Source organism: Puccinia triticina, chromosome 3A, assembly GCF_026914185.1.
Source record: "Puccinia triticina chromosome 3A, complete sequence".
In the NCBI taxonomy this organism is placed as follows: Eukaryota; Fungi; Basidiomycota; class Pucciniomycetes; order Pucciniales; family Pucciniaceae; genus Puccinia; species Puccinia triticina.
Genome location: NC_070560.1, coordinates 2,060,611 through 2,080,163, shown reverse-complemented (window position 1 = coordinate 2,080,163; position 19,553 = coordinate 2,060,611). Strand labels below are relative to the sequence as shown.

Sequence of the window (19,553 nt, the reverse complement as noted above, 5' to 3'; positions counted from 1 at the left end):
TCACGAGGTTTTCACGGCCGAAGATTGACGGTTGCTCCTAGCGGCCGAAGTCGACGGGTTGTTCAAGCCGTTGTTAGCTTTGGAAGACTTGCCAGTTGAAGAGGTGCCCTGGATAAATTTGACCAGGTCGTCGATACTGACTGGGGTACCATTTTGAGCTACTGAAAAGAAAAAAACCCAAGGTTAATAAATCATTTACAGTTGGTCAATAGAAAAAAAGAAAACGAGGGATTGCTAACTTGGAGGACGGATTTTCCGGGGCAAAGTTTCTTGGGGGCCGATTAATCGTTGATCCGAGCTAGAGAGAGAAGACTCGGCGGAAACTGGCGAAGGGCCGGAAGAAGAGGCAGAAGAAGCCAGCAATCGAGCGCGCAAGCTAGCCGCCCGTTTGGGATCCAAGCCGAGCCGTTTAGCCAGTCGGGCGCTTTTTTCTTCGTCGCCTTTGATCTGGGCCTCGATCGAACGGCAGATCGAGTCGTGCAGCTGGTTGGCTTGTTTGGTTTGCTCGTGGTCTTCTCCGAATCGGTTGGCATACAACTTCTTCGCTTCGAGGCTGTATTTGATGGCTTGCTCCTTTTGCCCGCTTTGTGCAAACATCTGCGAGAGTATCAATGTCGCCTCAGCAAACTTGGCTGAATCAACCCCAAAAAAACTTCCAATCAACGATTGGGATAGCCCGAAGATCGTATCGGCCCGGGGTGATCTGTTGGGATCCAGTGTAGATTGAGCTAGAACGCCTGCATGGGTCTTTGTTTGTTGATAGAAAAGAAGAATAGGGATTAGTTCTTGGACGGAAAGATGTCACAAATTGATATAAATACTAAGCTTACTACGGAGGCGGATGCATCAGGATGGCAACCAGGTCCGTAGACCAAATGCCAGAGCTCTAGCGCATGCTTTGTGTATCTCATAGCCGTCTCTGTGTTTCCCAGATGGTACTCCATCACCGAGAGATCAGAATACTGCTGGATCGTTTCTGGGTGATCCAATCCAAGGGTCCGTTCGGCCACGATGACACTCTGGCGGAGATTATTGGCGGCGAGTTGGATATAGGTATCGATCTCGTTTTTCAATGCTTCTGGTTCCCGATCCCTTTGGTAAGACTCAATCCGTTGCTTGACTTTCTCGCGATCCTCCTCATTGCTGGCCGAGTGGTAGATTGCAGAAAGCTCGAGCAACCTGTCGTTGTATTCGGAAAGCTCCACCAAGGTACGCTGGGAGAGCTGATGGTAAAGAATCGCCAACGAGTGCCAATGTCGGCACATTTCCGGATGTATCGATCCAAAGACTTGTTCGTACGTTGTCAAAGCGTCTGTGCAGAGCTCCTGTCCAAGCGCAATGTCGCCATTCGAGAATGCATTTCTGCCCTCTGCATATAACTCATCCGCCACAGAGCTTCGACAGGTCGAATCTCGAACGATGGGAAGTAAATTCAAGATATCGTTTGGTGAAAATGTCTGTCCGTCAGCACTCCCGGAAGAGGAAGCCGCCCCTTTCTTGGACTTTGATTTCTTCTTCTTCTTAAGCTGCTTGGGTGCAGATGGCGCTGCTGACTCATTCGGCGTTGCTGCGTCAGTCGAATTTTCGTCGTCTGTACTGTTGGTGTGCCCATTGGTAGCTGGCACCGGCTCTTCGGTGGCTGGTACCGTCTCGGCATTTTTCTGGACTTGCTCGTTGACAATCTGGGTGTGTCCATTGGTAATCGGTTCGGGTGATGGAGGACTCAAGTTGTAATCACGCAAGCGCAACTGAATCCCCATGCGCGTACAGATTTCTCTCAACATCTGAACTTTGGTGCGAGGGAGCCTTTGAGTAAAGAAAGAGTTTGGTAGAGCATATCGGTAACGGCGACGGATTGAACTGGTTATCTGATTTCTCAGTGATTGTCGAGTGCAAGCTCTCCAAGGGGAAGAGGGGTCGAGAGGTTGCTCGGAAGAGGGAATGGCGGCTGATTGACCTAGAAGGCAATTGAGAAAGTGGGATATGCAGGGACAAGCCTCATGCTCCGATGTGCTGAGTAACATCTCGTTCAAGATGTGCTTGCACGCTCGGAAGACCATTTCACTTTGCAGTAAGCCGATCGAAGCCTGCAAAATCACGTGTTGATCGTTGTTCTTCTCCGGCGATGCAGAGATGGCACTGGCGAGTAATTGCAAACGATGGGTGATGTGACCGAGATATCGAATGTTGACTCCATGGGAATGTAGCAAGTCACTCAACCGTCTTCCATCTGCAGGCAATCCTTTGACTTCGGATAAATCTTTGACAACGGCGACTAACAGCTGTTCTCGGACATACTTCGAAAGTTCTTTGACCAAGGCCATGTTCGTATCTTCTTTGTCCTCGGGGACCGACCAAGGTTGATCCTTCCGATCGACAAAAGCGTCAGGGTTGAAGGCAAACTCGAAATTCTCTTTGCCCAAAGGTTCCGATTCGTCGTCCGTCAACATGTCTGGGTCCACAACAACATCTTCTTCAAGTGCTTCTGTAGATGCCTCGATTGCTTTTCCGTCGGTTTGGGAGTCAGCAGTCGCTTGGGAGGCTTTCTCCTGCCTCTGCTTGTGCCTCTGGATGTGCTTGAGGGCAAGTTGCCGAAACTTGTCTTGCTTGAAGGAATTGACTGCTTCCATTCGGATCACGGTAAATCGATGAGGAAATGTGTCCTGCGAAGACTGGACTGGAGGTTTGGATAGAGTCGGCTCCGAGATCGGTGTTTTACCGTCGAAAATGGGTCCATTGATATCATTTTGAATGAAATAAACGTCAAGGGGCGCCATTCGATCTGGAAATGTTTTTAAAAAAGGTCGGCCATTTAAGTTAGTATGATGAGGAGGTTGCTGAAGTGTGGACTCGTGAGGGGAATAGATGGCTTACACAGATCTATCAGATAGCATCTACCATCGGTGGCTCTAATGCCGTGAACATCTGCACTGAGCCATAGACGGTGTGATCGACCATTGACATCTGTCACATCGTGTTCAGAAAGGCTGAATCCCGAAGCAACTTGCGCAGCCAATCGATGGAACTTAGGATCCGACCTCAATCCCATCTCCGGTTTCTCAATGTCGGCACTTCCATAGAGAATATCATAGGTAGTCGGAGGGGAAACTTCTTCTGGGACTTTGACTGTGCCGATTTGGGGTGTGACTGGAAGGGAACCGTTGACCTTCTCCCAATCGCCTTCGTCTTTGTCGTCGTGTGCCGCACCTCCGTTGATGCGTGACTGTTGAGCGGCGAGGTCTTCCTTTGCCTTCTCAGCCTCGAGGTCTGGGGGGCGGAAGATTCCAGGGATCATACCCTGCGCTATCCAACGTTTGCCGTGATAATCGATGACAGCGCTGCCCATGGTGTAGATTCCGGGAATATCGAGTTGGTTGAGATGTTTGATGCTGTGAAGATCTTTGCTCGCGATGGCGCGAGCTGCAGCAGTGCCTCCAAGATGCTCGTAAGCACCTATAGGATCTTCTGCTCGACTGAAGAGGATGTTGTTGAGTACATAAGTCCAAGCCGACTCTGGTTCTTGAGGGTTCAAAGCTGACACCTCGCCCCGGCTACAGCTAATGACTCCCCGGGTGGCAGCCATGCTGAAATCAGATTGGAGCCGGCTCCAGATCCTTTCCCTCAGGATACGTTCGGCGAGCGATTTGCGGGGGAGTTCTCGAGCTTGTGCAAACTCATCGGCCCAGTCACGAGCAGGCGGCAAGGTCTCGGCCGTAGTGCTGCCCGTTATTAAGTACGCTAGTTGGGGTCGAATGGCATCCGGAGAGGGCTTCTCTGGGTTGACGAGCCATGGGAACGCTGGCAAGCAGTTGGTGATTGAGAGTGAGGTGAAAAAGTCGGGAAAAGCCGGGTTCAAAGCTCGATTCCACGTCTCGGTAACTTGCTTGACAAAGCCCGGCGAAAGACTACAGATCAGTTGGGTGAGGGTGTGGAAATAAGCCGAATCAGGAGATGAGTCGTTGGACGGAGAGGGATCGAATTGAGTTTTCGAAGATTTATTGACATAGAACCCTTTTGTGTGGCATGTAATTTCGTAAGAGACGTTTTCAAGGGTAGTGATAGCTAGATAGAGAAACTGGCCACGTAAGCGATAATGATGTGGAGGTGAATTCCAGGTCGAAAGAGCAAAGGACTTGAGATAGCGAGCAGAAGGAATTTGTTCGCGGTTTTCTGGGTGGTCGCCTTTTAATCCGTTGAATACTCCAAGCGAATTGGCGGGATTGAAGCGATAGGTGGCCAAACTCTCAATGATTGACTCTTGGGCAATAGGTTCTGTGGTAGCTTGAGGTGTAGCGACAATTGATGAAGATGGTTGTGCCGGTTTCTTCTTCTTTTTGTTTTTGCTCGAACCTGGACTCGGCTGATCGGTCGAATTTTGCTCGGGAGGCGGTAAATCAGCAGAGGTAGTGCCTTGGTCTCCTCTAACCGAGGAGAAAAGGCTAACAGCGCCCGCGATACCGATTTGAGATGGATCGTAGGGGGGGAAAGGAGTTGGGTTCCCCACTAACAGGCCTGGGGCTTGAGAGTACAACACATCTCGCAGTCTGATGACGTGCAAACGGGCCGAGTATTCAGTATAGTCGACTGGTTATTGAACAATAACGATAACAAAATCAGTAAAAATGGACTCTGAAGGGACACAAAAAAATGAGGAACTAAATAGGACTGAACTGTTGACAGCTAGTAACGCCCGCTTCACAGTGGGATCCTTGAATTTTTCGGAGGTAAAGGCGGACGATAACTCCGCAAATTCTCCAAAAACGTTTCGAGTAGACGGCTGCTGGGGGTCAGGTTTGCCGTTTTGATCAAGTTCGACGCTGGTCAAGCCGATAGCGCCAAGCCACCAGCCTTCAGCTGATTCGATTACGGATTGCTGGAGTTCTCGGATGGTCTCTGGCCCGTTGACAGGTAAGATGAGCTCGATATACGCAGATTCGGGTTCTTGGTCTCCATTGACCGATTGACCGGGTGTCAGGTTGACCTCTGAGCAAAAGTTCGGGCGAGGGATGAAAATCGAAAGTTGGAATCCGGCTGCAAGGAAAACAGAGACAAAAGTCAAGATTAGCGACAATCGACAGAAGTTGACGGAATTTTTCGGTGTCGAGAAAACCTGCAATTTGATATTTTGCTGAAGGGAAAAGGTAGGAATCTGGAGGAAGGCGGATGATGATGGTAGAACAGAAGATAGGAAGGGTGCCTGGAATAATGAATTTTGAGGACTAACCGGGTTCCGGGTCAGCTGAAGCGAGATTATCCTGGGATGGCTCCGCCGTATCTTGGGCATGTTCTGGACTGGTGGGAAGCTCGGTCACTTCCAGGGTTGTTTCGACAGCCATTCCCGACGATATGGACATCAAATTCGACAACTTCTCGCCAACGATGCTACGTGTATTCTGCAAAGGACAAGGCAACATGCCAACGGTTAGAAGTCTTTTCTGGCTGGGAGTAAAAATGTTGAGAAACAATGGCTTTTAAAGCTTACATATTATGTACCGGTGAGTGACGGTCTGAAGATGAGGAAGGATTGGGAGAGTGGAGTAGAACGACAAAGAATTCAGCAAGAAGCCGAAGATTCCGGGAGAGGAATGATGAGGGACCGAGTGAGCTTACCCTGGCGATAAGAACTGTTTCACGTTGATATGTACTGCTTGTGTCACCTATCCAATGGGCCCCGACACGTGAGTGATATTTTTTTTTTTGCTGGGTTGATGTTTTGTGGTGAGAAGATGGATGGGGATGTGGGTTAGGGCAGAGATGTGGGCTGATTAATATAGTCAATTGTGTATGCAAAGTATCGGACAATAGCTTTCTGCCAGGCTTTTTGTCTGTTTGCTGTTGGCTTTTTCAGCTCGACCTGGGGATAGCAGCCTCGGCAAGGGAGGGCGGAAAGGGGCGGAATCGGGAGACAAGGGACAAGGCAAGGTTCTGTATCCAGCAGATCGAAAGCGGAAAGGGACTGTGTAGTTCTGGTTGCCGTTGCACCAACCGAGAAAGAAAAAATACCAAAGGCTAAAACAATATGGCCACGGCTCAGGATAATCTGTGTAGAGGCAGCCGGAGAAAGGCGAATGGCTCCGTTTCTTGCAAGCGGAGGAAGCCCACCAAAGTTTACGTGGCCATCGGATCTTTCCGGGCGAGCCTTATGTACAGAAGGTGCAGATAAAATTTGACATGAAAAAAACCCGTTTCAAAACACCCAAGAAGCCGATACGCGCGCTGAACAGCTCGGGGCCGAAGATCGGATGAAACCCAGCCGCAAGAAGCATCTCCTTGCCCCTGCAAGATAGATACATGTGTTTTGTAGAACCCTCCCCCTACGATCTATGCAGCACTGCCAGCTGGCCATGGCCATCGCAGCATCACAACCTCACAAGGGATCGATAGGGTCGCTTGCAATGGTCAGCAGGCGGTCCGATCCCCCCGAACTTAACCCCTGGTGGCTCGCGAGTCGCGAGGCGGCAGCACCCTCCCGCAGGGGGGGCTTGGCACTTGCACATGCAATTTCAAAGAAAGTGAGTTTTGGATTGACCCCCATGGAAGCTTATGAGTGCTTGCCGCTCTCCAAGATGCAAAGTGAGCACAGAGCTGAGGTGAAGGTGAGCTTAATGGGCAGTAGATCCCTGCATTTGCTGAAAACCCAAGAGATTGGTGCCGCAAATCATGTTTTTTTGGGAAATTATCAGTGGCTCATTGAAGGAAAGCAAAGAAATACATCTGAACAATTGGTCCGCTGTGCTTGCTACTTTTCACTCCCTCAACCTGGCAAGCAAGCTCAAGCATATATAAACAACCAAATTATTGATGCTATTACCTCCGGCATAACCGTATCAGCAAGTAGCACCGCTCCATACTTTCTCCCATTCATTCAAGAGCCTGTGTGTTCGACCCTGCAGCTTCACGCTTAAAATCATCAGAACCCAGTATCATTATGAAGCATTTTAGCCTTATCGCTGCCTTCCTGGCAGCTGCGCTGGTTCCCATCTCGTCCGCCATGCATGTCACAACCGATGATGGATTCACTGCGGCGGCAAGTTTCATTGGCGAGTCGGGCGGAGGCGGCAGTGACGCAGTGAAGACCTACGGATACGACACAAAGAATGGTGCGAGACTCAGGGCCTAGGCCCTCGGCCATTACTTGCTTGTGGATTTGAAAGTGCAAAAATCATACAAAAAGTTACAAACCATTGAAATGTTGATACAACTTGATCCTCCTGGATCTCATCCAAGCAAAGCCACTCCATCAGCAACCTTGCCTTCCCCTTGCCTCCCAAAAAATAAAGAATAAAATAAAAACACTTAAAAAGAAGAAATAAGAAAAAACGCACAAAAAAAGCAACACAAACTGGGCACTGCCACTCATGGGCTTTCGGGCAACCATTTTCTTGGCGGAAAGTGCATCAAAGGACTCATAATTTGTTCACCTTGGATGAGTTAAAATAACAAAGGAATCTTTTCCTGAGGCCCGTGGTGACCCTTCTTCTCATTGCACAAAAAAGAGAGTTGTAAAGTATTGATTCAAACCGCAGAGGGACTGATGTGCAAATGGGATTCGGGCCATGCACGGAAGGAGCACGGCGTCAGTGATGCGCGCGGTGGAATTGCATCCGATTTGCCAAGACGAGTCGCGGTTGAAAAACCCTTTTGCCATCCCCAGTGACCAGTCAAACACGTGAGCAACAACACTTGAAAGCAGGAAGGCCGCCTTCGGAATTGAATCAATTCTTGATTGGCCTTTTTAGAACTCCCCGCTTAGTCTTAAGCCCTAAAAGGCCCAATCCCCCCGGTGAAGAAATAGATAGCAACGCCAAAAAGAGAGAGGCTTGAATGCAAAAAAAAGCATCCAATCAGTCTGGTAGAGAAAAAGTCAACGGTTTCCCCATGACGATTGCGCCGGTAGCTGTACCTCTTTCGGCATGGCACTGGAGGCCTCCCTAATGCTATCTTGCATTCACTTCTAGACTAATCCGCGTCGAGTCACCCTCACGTTAGCCCGAGACTGCAGTATGGATCCTTCAAGCAAGTCCAGAATCTCGCGCTGGGAGCTGGCTACCTTTTTCCTCCCAGTGCGCCTGTGCCAACGAAACTTTCTCTCTCCCGGCGAGACAGCTGCACGCTTAACATCAAGTTTCTAGGAGGGCCTAATGTCAATGGGTAAGAGGAAAAGAGAGATAAATTGCGTTAATGCACTCCGGAAAGGGATAATCGATTGCTTGATTGCTTGCATTTTTTAATTCTCCAGACGTTTTCTTTACCACTTTCTATCCTACTCGGTAAGCCATGATGGAAAGACAGAGGGAAGAAAGATACACCGACTCCATTGTAGCTTTTTTGCAATCAATCCATTAAAAAATTCTCAAGATATTTGCGATTTCGATTCCGAATTTGCTCTGAGTTTGTAGCCGCTTTGCTGGCAGCCCAGTCAGTGGCATCCATACTTTGCCTATTTGCTATACCGGATGGTAATACTTACATGGCCAACTCGGCACATCCACATATGACCAAATAAACTACTGCTTCCTGTCAGGCCTCTTTACCCTGCTCAACCCATTACAAGTAGGTTGGAGGGGGGAGAGATTTGCCGTTTGGACGGGCTCTGCCACCCTGGAAGGCTTAGTCCGCCTCGACCTGGCAAGCAACCTCGACACTCCACGATATATAACCATCACAAGTACTGATAGCCTTACCGCCGTCCTAACCGTATCAGTAAGAACCATCGCTTCAGGCTGCCTCTGAATCCATCGAGCTAATCAACCCCCAAAACCTGTGTTCGACCCTCGGCTAATTGCACTTTCCCTGGCAGACTCAGCCTCCTAGACCAAAATGAAGTGTTCCGTGTTCGTTATGGCCCCCCTGTTGGCTGCGCTCGTTGCGCTGGCATCCGCAGACGAACCCTGCAAGATTTGCGAAGCGAGCGTGACTTGCGGTGGACAATGTCAAAAATTGTCCAAAGTGTACAACATCCTAGACTAGTACTTGAACCCCACCTCAATGATGCGCAGACCTGCAAACAAACACCTTCAATAAACACAAAAAAAAAAATTGACCAAGGCATAATAAATACTACTGTTGGAGCCTTGGAAATACTGAAAACTTAAATACGGAACTCAGATAAAATAAAGAATAAAACTAAAAATGGAGAAAACTTAAAATGCAAAAAAAATGCAGAAAAATCTAAAACCAATAAAAAAACGGACTTACTTCGCGCACTGCGAAAAGCTCTTCGCGCACTGTGCAGTGCGCGAAGTTTGCAAACACTTCGCGCACTGCGCGTGAAGGGCGCAACTTTTTCAAATTATTTTTTGACCAATCAATAGAAAAGCTTATTATTGTCCTCTGTGAATTTATTTGGAGTTTTTTGAAGCTTCCTTGTATGCTTAAAAATCCCACCAATAAAAAAAACAAGTACAGCCATTTGGGGACCTGGAATTCATATTCCCACCAGTCAAAAAATCCAAATAATTTAGTGAATAATGATACATATGAATTCAAACTTTTTAGAATTTTTTGGCCACTTTGTGCAAGAATAAGGCTTTCAAAAATTAGGAAAGTTCACCACTTACTGGCGCATTTTGGCATATCTTGAGAAACAGTTACTGGTTTTTGAAAGCCTTGTCCTTGTACAAAGTGGCCAAAAAGTTCTAAAACTTTTAAATACATGTTTAATATGATTCAATAAATTAATTGGATTTTTTGGCCTGTGGGAATATGAATTCCAGGTCCCCAAATGGCTGTACTTGTTTTTTTTATTGGTGGGATTTTTAAGCATACAAGGAAGCTTCAAAAAACTCCAAATAAATTCACAGAGGACAATAATAAGCTTGTCTATTGATTGGTCAAAAAATAATTTGAAAAAGTTGCGCCCTTCACGCGCAGTGCGCGAAGTGTTTGCAAACTTCGCGCACTGCACAGTGCGCGAAGAGCTTTTCGCAGTGCGCGAAGTAAGTCCGTAAAAAAAACAAAGAAAATCTCATAGCCCCAACTAAACAAAATGGGGATCAAAAAAACCAATCCAGCAACCTGCTAGTACAGTGGGTGTCAATAGGCCTACGGGCCTCTTTCTTTTTTATTTCCCTGATCTGGAGCATGTTCAGCTGCAAAAGAATATACCTATTTTTCTGCTGTTGCATAAAAGGCCTACAGGCATGTTTCTTTTTGTTTCACTGATCTGGAGAATGTTTATCTGCAAAAGAATGTATGTTTTTTTCTGCTGATGCATTAATTTGACACTGTTCCTAGAAAATAGAAGGCAGAAGGCAGAACAAGTACTCTGCCAGTTGATCTAAGTTTCTTCAATTATTTTTGTTTTCTTTCTAAGGAAGTCAAAGATGGAAGGAAGATAAGAAAAAGGTCAAGGCCAATATGAACACTGAACTCAAGGTAAGAAGAGGGAGGATCAGGGCCTGGAGCAGTCAAGTTGTACAATTCATGAAAAAATAAAGATAAAATAGATGGATCAAAAAGCAACCTTTATTGCGTGTGATTTGAGGGGGGGCTTCCAAATGTAACGAGGATAATAAGCCAGCAAGAGAAACAAGGTGTGTAGACTGGCAGAAAAGCTGAGAGGTCTTAGACAAGTAGAGCCATTGTTGATTTTATGTTATTCTTGGGGGGGGGGGGGAGTTCTTTGTTCCTCTTGTAAAAAGAAATAGCTTAAGAGAGAGAGGGAAGGACGAGTCTTAAAATGTTTCCTCTTCATCAACTAGTCCGGCATCCACTTCAGGTACTTCAAATCCCTCCTAAAAACACATTTAGGCCAAAAGAGAATTCAAAGTTTGTATCGGTAATCAGCTTCGACAGAACTTTCTCTCAGAATCAAATGAAAGCAAAAAACCACTTACCTCCGTTGAATACAAAATTGCCTGCATCTGTTTCAAGTTCTCCAACTCGGTGTCTGATACTTTTGCATCTTTAGAATCCACCCTAGCACCAATCAAAATTTCAATGTCCCGCAACTAAAGGAAAAGCAGCAAATCGAAATTAGCAAGCCGTGTCAAGGTTTCATATCTTTTCATCGCAGATGTAGGTAATATGTTTGGAGGAGAAGGATGATTGACTGACTTTGTTGAAGTAAAAGTCGCGTTCTTTTTCTAATCCTTCCATGCTGAGTTTAAATTCCTCCAACTGAGTCGTCAAGTTTTCGATTTCTTTCTGAGTTCCAAGTGTGGTACCCGTTCTACTAGTAGCCCTGGCGCCCATTCCTGATCGGAGAACGAAAATGTTTAGAATGAACCGAGCCGGTGTGGGTAGCAAAGGGCCAATTGATTCAGCTGACCAGTTGACATTCCCAAAGCTTTGCCAGTTCGACCAGCGCCATTGGAAGCAGTCTTGGGTGGAGCTCCGGCCGCGATCAATGGATTTGGGTCCGCACTGTGCCCGCGGTTTACAAACGAACTGCATGGTAAGCCAACCAGATCCAGGACAGCTTCCGTTCAAATTTCATCACTCACGGCGCGCCTTTTCGTCTGGCCACTGCATCATAATTTCCACCAGGATAATGCATATCCCAATACTTCTTGAGCCACTGTAGAAATTCAAGGTTATCTCTGAATGATAGAAGCAAACAGAAAACGGGGAAGCCGGTGATGGGAGATGTCCGCAGAATTATTGAACATGCTGAAAATGATCGGGTTGAAGTCGAAATCAATAGACCGAGCATAATCACTCACTGCATCTTGCACTTGATCAAAGCTGTTACGGGGACGGGCTGGAGAGCACCAGGGAACATGTGAGTTCATACAACTGTTTTGCATAGTTCGAGGCTAGTCAAATACCGACTTTGTCAATCTGATGTTTTTTGAAAGCTGCTTGTATAACTTTGAAATTATTCAAGTATTCGTATTCCTGATTGGCGTTCATCTTTACTCGAGTCAACGGCACATCCTCTGGATCGGCGAATTATGAGGAGCAGGTTGGAACAAAAGAATGGGTCAACGATCTCATTCTGCAAGCGCCGTGGATGATAATCAGGATGCTGAATAGGCTATTCGTCTTAAGACGGTCGATTGGGTGACCCACGGTAAATTGAATCGATGATTTGAGCATAAGCGGCACCTGTTGGGAAAAAGAAAGAATACGAGGGTGGAAGCGGTTTCAATCATCCTTGATTATAATTAGGTTTGGATAACAGACCGAATTCCTACTTACCACTACCGCATTGCTCGATCTGAATTAACACCGGCAGGCAAGAGGAAATGTGGTCAGCACAACGCCATTGACGCAGCCAGGTAGAAATAGAATTCTATGGGAAAGACTGCATTTGGAAGATAAAGAGCCGGGCAATACACAGTTGACAAACTTTGGTGTAGCTGAATTGAAGTAGGTCATTGACCCAAGCGAGCAGTTCCGCGCGGCTTGTCATGACGTCAACAGAGATTGGCTGAGGTTGGTTAGATAGGAAACAGGAACGATGAATTGGTCGGTTAGCTGATGATTCTTGCTAATAATACAACACGAGACGATTACCTGTCGGTGGGGCTCCTTTACGATAGTAATTAACCAGTCAAATCTGTTTTAGTAAGCCGAACTTTGTCGTCCTTGATCAGGTCAGCTGGGGCGTGAATGACAAGATGTTGGGTGAGATTATGATGTGCGTTGGCAGTCGATTTGGCTCCTTGGTACGATTGAGGCTGAGATCGTTAACGATTGGGTTCTGTCAGAGTATGATGATGATGATGATGGTGACTTGAGCCCCTTCGAAAGCCCTGTTTTCTCCAGCGATCAGAGCCTGGTGCGCTGTGAAATCTCTCAAACTGGACAGATCGAGAAGAACCCTGTGACATCTCCGCCCAGCCCAGAAAGAGAAGCCACCGAGCCGGCACCGGAAAAGATCGGTCCGGGATGATAAGAAAGGCAAGGGCACTTTTACCTTGAGCATCCACAGTTGGGGTAAGCTGAAGAGTCTTGCTGCTGGACATTCGAAGCAACGCCAGACTTAGACTATGCTAGTGGCATTCAGCGTTTCTATCATGAGGCGAGGAAGTGAAAAGCCCCCCGTACTTCTTTCGCTCTCTTAATCTCAGTCTGACAGTCACCGTAGACCAAGACCGACTCGCCCCCTCCTACTCCACACTGCTCCGGCCGTGCCGAACGAGGAATTCAGCACCAGGTGCTCGCAGATCCTGGAGAATCTGGATTGACCCGCGACTATGTATCAAACAACCCTTCGTGCAGGATTTCTGCGAGCGTGGTTACCGGAAGCGCTCTATCAAAGGTTCCCTCTTGGTTGCTCAAACAAGGAAACATCCATTTAAAGAGCACGGGGGCCAGACGTTTCACTCCTGAGAGTCTTTCAAGGCTCTCTCCGTTCAACCTGATGAGCTCTGGAAGACCGGCAGAAAAAAATTCCAAATGCCAGTCCAGCCGGTCGTTGAAACAAGTCCGGCCCATACCCGTTCACCAACGGGCGATCCCAAAAAACGGAGTGACCGTCGGTTGCTAATGCAGCCGTTTGCCCCCTCCAGATCCGGTTGAGCGTCACAGCCAGCATTTACCCCGGCCGGATGAATTCTGGTTGCGACCGTCTACTTAATTCATGTTGCTTGTTGACGAAGAGTCTTGTCCCACTTTCCTTTCAATTTCGATTCGACACTGGACACTTTATTTTCACTCTTTTCAACAGTTTGCCCTTGTCCACTTGGTTAACAACTAGGTAAGTGGCTCACTAGACTCTAAATCTAGCTGTAGCAATCTGGCCTGGAGACAAGTTTCCATGTCGGGAAGCTCTAGTTTGCATCTCACTTCACTTTCTGAAGATGATTCAGACCAGTTGATTTTTTGCATGTCTTTGATTCACCATCGCGTCCGACAGCAAAGGATCAATAGACACTCTTCCTTCTTTTAGTCCTTTGCAGTCGGTTTCTATGTGCCATAGCCTATCATCAGCCATCACCTATCGAAAGATCTGAACTTGACCACTCCGCCAAAACGACCCCCAACAAAGATATAGGGCCTTCAAGGCCCACTGGCGTATTCGGCTAAGTATACGTCCACCTTGACGTGAGTCCAAGGTTCTGAACCATCTTTGCAGTGATTGAACTGACATTCATTGCGGAGTGCAGAAATGTCCCGCTTCTCGGCATTCAACTCGTTTGGTGATCCACAGGATCATGCAACGAATTCTGCAACTTTTAACAGCACCAAGCAAATGCAACAGGAAAGGTTAGTCTGAATTGGGGTGCCATATGCCAAATCTAAATTAGACACATGGCTGATGGCCGGAAATTGTCAGTTCTGCAAATCAGCTCAGGAACAGCAGCCCTCTCACCACTGACGATGCAAACAATCCGTCTAAACATGGGCCTTCCACTTTGCATTCTGGCTTTTCGGCAACATCAATCTCTCCTACTGGGCAGGTGAGTGTCTTTTGTTTTTGGGATTGCTCCAGCGGCGTGGCGAAACCTCAATTGATCACTCCTGCCTTTATATGGGTCCTGATTCTCTGGGTAGCACGACAACGCTGGTGCACATTCACTCAATGGATCACCTGATCTGCCGTTTGACACCGATTCTCCTCTTACAGAGCTGGCAAACACAGTGAGTAATTTTTTCAAAGAAAGGAAAGAAAAACTCTTCTACATAGGCATACTTATCCAAGAAGCTAAAATTGAAACTGGACAACATTTTACTCTACAGGTTGGATCCGACGCCAATAGCCCGAATCCCCAAGTTATCAATCCCATCAGTCAAGGTATGCTCCGATGACCATCCCCTCTCGAGCAATTGAACCCTCTTTGGAGCTTGCTTTGACCGTTTATCAACTCTTGCAGCTATCTCAAATATTGGACCCCTGCCTGCCACTTCAAATTCTGCTGGCAACTTACCGACAACGCCCACGAGCTTTGACTCTCTACACCAAGCGTCAAGCGCCACCTCAACAGGTCCAACAGGACATGCTGATCACTCGGCGCCGGCCCCAATCAACAATGACATCAGCTCCCTCTTCTCATCACTCCCAACAACCCCGACCAGCTCACAGCCAGGAAAACCCTCGCGAAAAGGGAAGCCGGCCTCAGATCTCACATCAGGCTTGCAAGCTTTACCAATAGATCCACTGGCAAGGCTAGAATCTTCGGACACAGGAAGCTATCAAAAAGGACAAAGTCGAACAAAAACCAATAACTCTCAATTGCAACCCAATCACAATAGCCTAACTGGCGCAGATGGTGATCAGATAAACCAAAGTGTGTTCTAAACTTTGTCCATCTTCTAAAGCAACTCAACTCGAAATCCAGTCTAGCCCCACAAGCCCAGTGCCCCGAAGTTTTACTCTGGGTATGCTAATCTCCACCTTTTGTTTACCGCTTTCTCAATACTTTGTAGATACTTCAGCTTTTGGACCCTTACTAGACACTTCAAATGCGGATGACAAAACGCACACGGTACTCGATGACTTTGCGCCTTCCCCGAAGTCTTCGAAGGCTGCCTCGGGAAACCCAACAAGACATGCCGATCAGTCAACGCATGTCCCAAGCACTCAGTCGGCCCGGATCACACAAGGAGCTGAAATATCCTCAAACATCAACGGCACAAGTTCCGTGTCATCTTCGTTCCCAGCCAGCCTTGCCAGCTCACAGCAGCAAAAGGCCTCAGCGAAAGGGAAATCCGCCGCAGATGACATGTCAGAGCTCCACGATTTGCCGGCTGATTTCCCGGGAAGCTTTGACTCGTCTGTCACAAGTAGCTATGGAAATGATCGGACTCCCCAACCAATCGACAACTCTCGATCGCAAGTGACCCCCCAGACTGAAATAACACGGGAAGAGTCCACCCAACTGAATGCCACTGCACATGGACAATCCACAGTCAATGAAAAGGCAGAGTGGCAAGGCTTGCCGGGTGATCTACCTGGAAGCGCTTCTGTCATAGATAACAACGGAGACGATCGAAGGCCCAAAAACGTTGATAACTCTCGATGGAAAACTACCCCCCAGACTACAACCACGCGGGAAGAGTACAGCAGCCAACAACAAGAAACGGCAAACCAACAGACAAACGAGACCTCTACCTCATATCCTGTGGTGACATCTGCAAGCAGCACAGCTAGCAGGAAGTCTGGCGTGAAAACGCCGAAAGATCAAGCTTCTCAAGTATCTTCTTCAGACGGGCGGTCCGGAGACGGCCTCGGTTCCCTCTTCCCGGGGATAATTCCAACTCTCAATAGCACTTTGTCCGACCTGACCGCTCCAGTCGACCACGTTTCTCCCTCCGAGCCATTTTCCAGCAGCGCAGCTAGCAGGAAGCCCCCCGCGGGGACGCCAAAAGATCGGACTTCCCAAGTATCGTCTTCAGACGGACAGTCCGGAGACAGCCTCGGTTCCCTCTTCCCGGGAATAATTCCAACTCTCAATAGTTCTTTGTCCGACCTGACCGCTCCAGTCGACCACGTTTCTCCCTCCGAGCCATTTTCCAGCAGCGCAGCTAGCAGGAAGCCTCCCGCGAAAGACCAAACCTCCCAAGTATCTACTCCAGACGGCCTCAATTCGCCCCTCCGGGAAATAATCCCAACTCTGAATAGTACTCTATCCAACTTGACCTCTCTAGTCGACCTCCCTCCTCCCTGCCGAGTTGCGCATAACTCGAAAGGACCAAATACTCAAACGTTCCCTCAGATTGGCTGCCGCAATTCAACGGAGCTGTACGCGCTCAACCAGACAGGGCTTGGCAACCTTAAAAGCCCGGCTGCTCTGCAGCAGAGCGCCCAGCACTCATCGGGGTATTCCACCAAAGCCGACCTCAATAATGTTGCACCTCTCCCAATCAATGGCAACACTGGGAAGAATTATTACAACACTGCGGCGAATTCTAAGCCACCGGTGAATAATCAAGCCTTGTCTTCAGATACCGCAATGGGGTTGAATTCGTCAAATCTTGCGCTGGGAGGGCTAGCCAGCCCAAAGACTAAGTCCTTGGACAAAGAACCGCCCGCTAGACTATCGGCTCTTCCCTCGGGTGGTCCATCGATGCCAAATAACTCGAGCTCCTCGGATGCGTTGCTTCAAGCGAGCATGAGTTCCAGCTCTTCGACGGACACTCGAACAAAGGAAACCCAAGACTCGACCCGCACGGTTTCGGACTCACGGGAGCCGTTCTTGAACTCGGAGACGAAAACAACGGCAACCAACGAGCAGGAGTCGAGTGCCAAGCACCAGACATCTAATGAATGGCGGATCGCCGTCCAGAACTCTTCCTCGGGCTTCTCGGGCCAACAACTGAGCAAGACGCCCGCCCGCACCGTGGGCCAGCCGTTGCAGGATTCCAAGAGGATCGCGACCTATAACAGCACCCAGTCCTTCAACCTTACCCGATCGCACGCGACTTCTGAACAGGTGGACAGCTCCCAGCCCGGCAAGAGCGTGCGCACCTCAACAGCCAGCCAATCCAACATTCGCAGCTCGGCGCACAGCCAAAGCTCGAGCACGGAGAGCAGCTCGGGCAGCCCTGTGAGGAAGGAGGATGAGCGGAAATCAGCTGCTGCGGAAAAGAGCCCGGCGAGCTCGTCGTGGATCGGCCAGACGCTCTTACCAAGCAGCTCGCCGAGCAAGGAGCAAGGATACCAAGTGAGCACGGGCGGGAAGATCACGGTGATTTCGGTCGGCTTGGGCTTCTCGATCGGCGTGCTGATCCTAGCCCTCGTGGGCGGCGTGATGAAGCGGAGGATGCTGCGGAAGCACCGCCAGACAGCCCTGCAGATCTCGCGGCCGAAGAGCCAGCTCGGGGGCGAGGATCAGCCCGGCTCGTCGGGCTTCTCCTCCCCTCGGACAAGCAACATCGACGAGGGTCTCCACCCTTCTTATCCGTCCCTCGACCCCGAGTACCAGATCCCGCTCGACGAGGAGGCGCGCATCGAGCCGCAGAGATCGGGCAGCTATCAGATCCACTCGGCTGGCCTTCGCGACAGATACGACAGCTATGCCAGCAGCTTCGGAAACTTTGCGCCCCCGAGACCAGATCGGAGCCATCTGCCCCATTACTCCGGCCAATTTGCAAGGTATGTATGTCTCCCGACAGGAACAGGACACAGAACCGGCAAACGCTGACGAGTTTGCTTTTTTTTCTTTCTGGCAGCTACCCGCAAGAATATCTCGCACCGGGGCCTCCTGGGCGGAGGTCGGATGGGACGAGCGTGATCCCGATCACCTTCAACCAGCCGCACTTCGGCGGCGCGTATGAGCCGAGACTGGGCCCGTTGGATTTCGAGGAGGAGGGGGGCTATGGCCCGGCCGAGGATCTCCCGCACTCCGGGACCCAATGGATCCCCCGGCCGCACGACGAGCCCGAGGATGACTGTGGGACCGAAGTGGCGACTCGATTCACTAGTGATGGCGAAACTATGATCGAGGACGGCGCGGATGTGCCTCCTGTTCCTCCCCTCACTTGGGATCGGCTGGCTCCCGTCAACAACACTCAATAGGACCACCAAATCAGTCAGTCTTGTAGAGCTACCATTGTTTTCTATCTCTTTCTTTCTTCGAACTTCTTGACGATCATGTTGTTGTCTTTTTTTTTTTTGTATTCTACCCTTTCTTGTGCGGGTTTTTGTCTTTCTGACATTCACCGTCCTCACCAAATGTTGTTGCTTTTTTCTGGGGTACGTATATACAAGTCAAGAATAATGATCCACATTCTTTTGTGTTTGTGTTTGTGATTATGTAGGATTTTCTTTATCATCAGTCCAGCTTATTAGATATACCCAGATATAAATGTTGTTACCAAGGTCTACAAGAATCTCCTGTTTTTTTTTCTAGATACATACATACAACTGTGTGTTGAACAATTTTCCATCCTTTTTTCAAAATGGACAAGATATTCTTGAGAGTCACTGAATACAATAATAGGGGGTTTCAAAGTTGTCCAGATGCAACTTGCATGCACTTTTGCAAGTTGGTGTTCAAGTTCATTCTTGAACACTGAGTTGCAAAAGTGCATGCAAGTCACATTTTACTACACCCCCCAACCCTGCTTGAATGTTTTTTTAAATGTTGGTGTTTGAGAAAAGCCTTGAACACCAACTTGCAAAAGTACATACAAGTCATGCATGGCTAACTTTGAATCCCCCTAATAATACTCTGCCAAGCGTGCTTGACGCGGGGATTTGAAAGCTAAGGATCCTGGAGAAGGGTGATTATGAAAAACCCAGAATTTTGCCATGCATCTCTGAGGCTCAGTCCTGTCAGCCCAGTTTTCAGTTGTCTCTGGGGGTTTTCGAGGGTGCTGGGTTCTAGCTTAACTAAGCCTCTCGAACGGAGGGTCTGGGGGACCCCGCCCGGAGGGCTCTCCGTAGGAGAGGCTTATGAATAATGTCTGCAGGCTGGCAGACAAAGGAAGGATTTTCAATCCTAAAAACACAAAAACAAAATTTAAAATTCACCAAAATATGTACAAGAAAAACTGAATAGACAGTTTTCTTGGCAGTGCTGATGGGCACCCTCCCCCAAGTTTTTGAGGCATAAACTCCAAAAACTGATTGAAGGAATCCGTTTTGGAGGTCAAAGGAATCCTGGAGGATATTCCATTGCACTGAAGATCCAATTTTGGATTTTCTGATAATATGCACA

At 48.4% G+C, this 19,553-nt stretch overlaps 4 protein-coding genes across 4 annotated transcripts; 2 read left to right on the top strand and 2 right to left on the bottom strand.

Annotated features, from left to right (window-relative positions):
* Positions 1-5,336, bottom strand: PtA15_3A237 (uncharacterized protein; the record flags this gene model as incomplete). Its single annotated transcript, XM_053167185.1, has 6 exons — positions 1-161; positions 240-747; positions 831-2,782; positions 2,875-4,584; positions 4,672-5,031; positions 5,225-5,336. 6 exons carry the CDS (start codon positions 5,334-5,336, stop codon positions 1-3), a joined length of 4,803 nt encoding a protein of 1,600 aa, XP_053018427.1.
* A 987-nt stretch (positions 5,337-6,323) lies between these two features.
* Positions 6,324-7,120, top strand: PtA15_3A236 (uncharacterized protein; the record flags this gene model as incomplete). Its single annotated transcript, XM_053167184.1, has 2 exons — positions 6,324-6,573; positions 6,915-7,120. The coding sequence occupies 2 exons, from the start codon at positions 6,324-6,326 to the stop codon at positions 7,118-7,120; spliced, it is 456 nt and encodes a 151-aa protein (XP_053018426.1).
* A 3,556-nt stretch (positions 7,121-10,676) lies between these two features.
* On the bottom strand, positions 10,677-12,358 carry PtA15_3A235 (uncharacterized protein; the record flags this gene model as incomplete). The annotated part of the gene is made up of 10 exons (XM_053167183.1): positions 10,677-10,736; positions 10,839-10,952; positions 11,059-11,198; positions 11,273-11,367; positions 11,448-11,543; positions 11,667-11,704; positions 11,776-11,882; positions 12,016-12,051; positions 12,145-12,163; positions 12,296-12,358. 10 exons carry the CDS (start codon positions 12,356-12,358, stop codon positions 10,677-10,679), a joined length of 768 nt encoding a protein of 255 aa, XP_053018425.1.
* A 1,701-nt stretch (positions 12,359-14,059) lies between these two features.
* PtA15_3A234 (uncharacterized protein) lies at positions 14,060-18,409 on the top strand (the record flags this gene model as incomplete). The annotated part of the gene is made up of 7 exons (XM_053167182.1): positions 14,060-14,157; positions 14,228-14,351; positions 14,446-14,532; positions 14,632-14,686; positions 14,766-15,179; positions 15,319-17,986; positions 18,064-18,409. 7 exons carry the CDS (start codon positions 14,060-14,062, stop codon positions 18,407-18,409), a joined length of 3,792 nt encoding a protein of 1,263 aa, XP_053018424.1.
* Between the last annotated feature and the right edge of the window lie 1,144 nt (positions 18,410-19,553).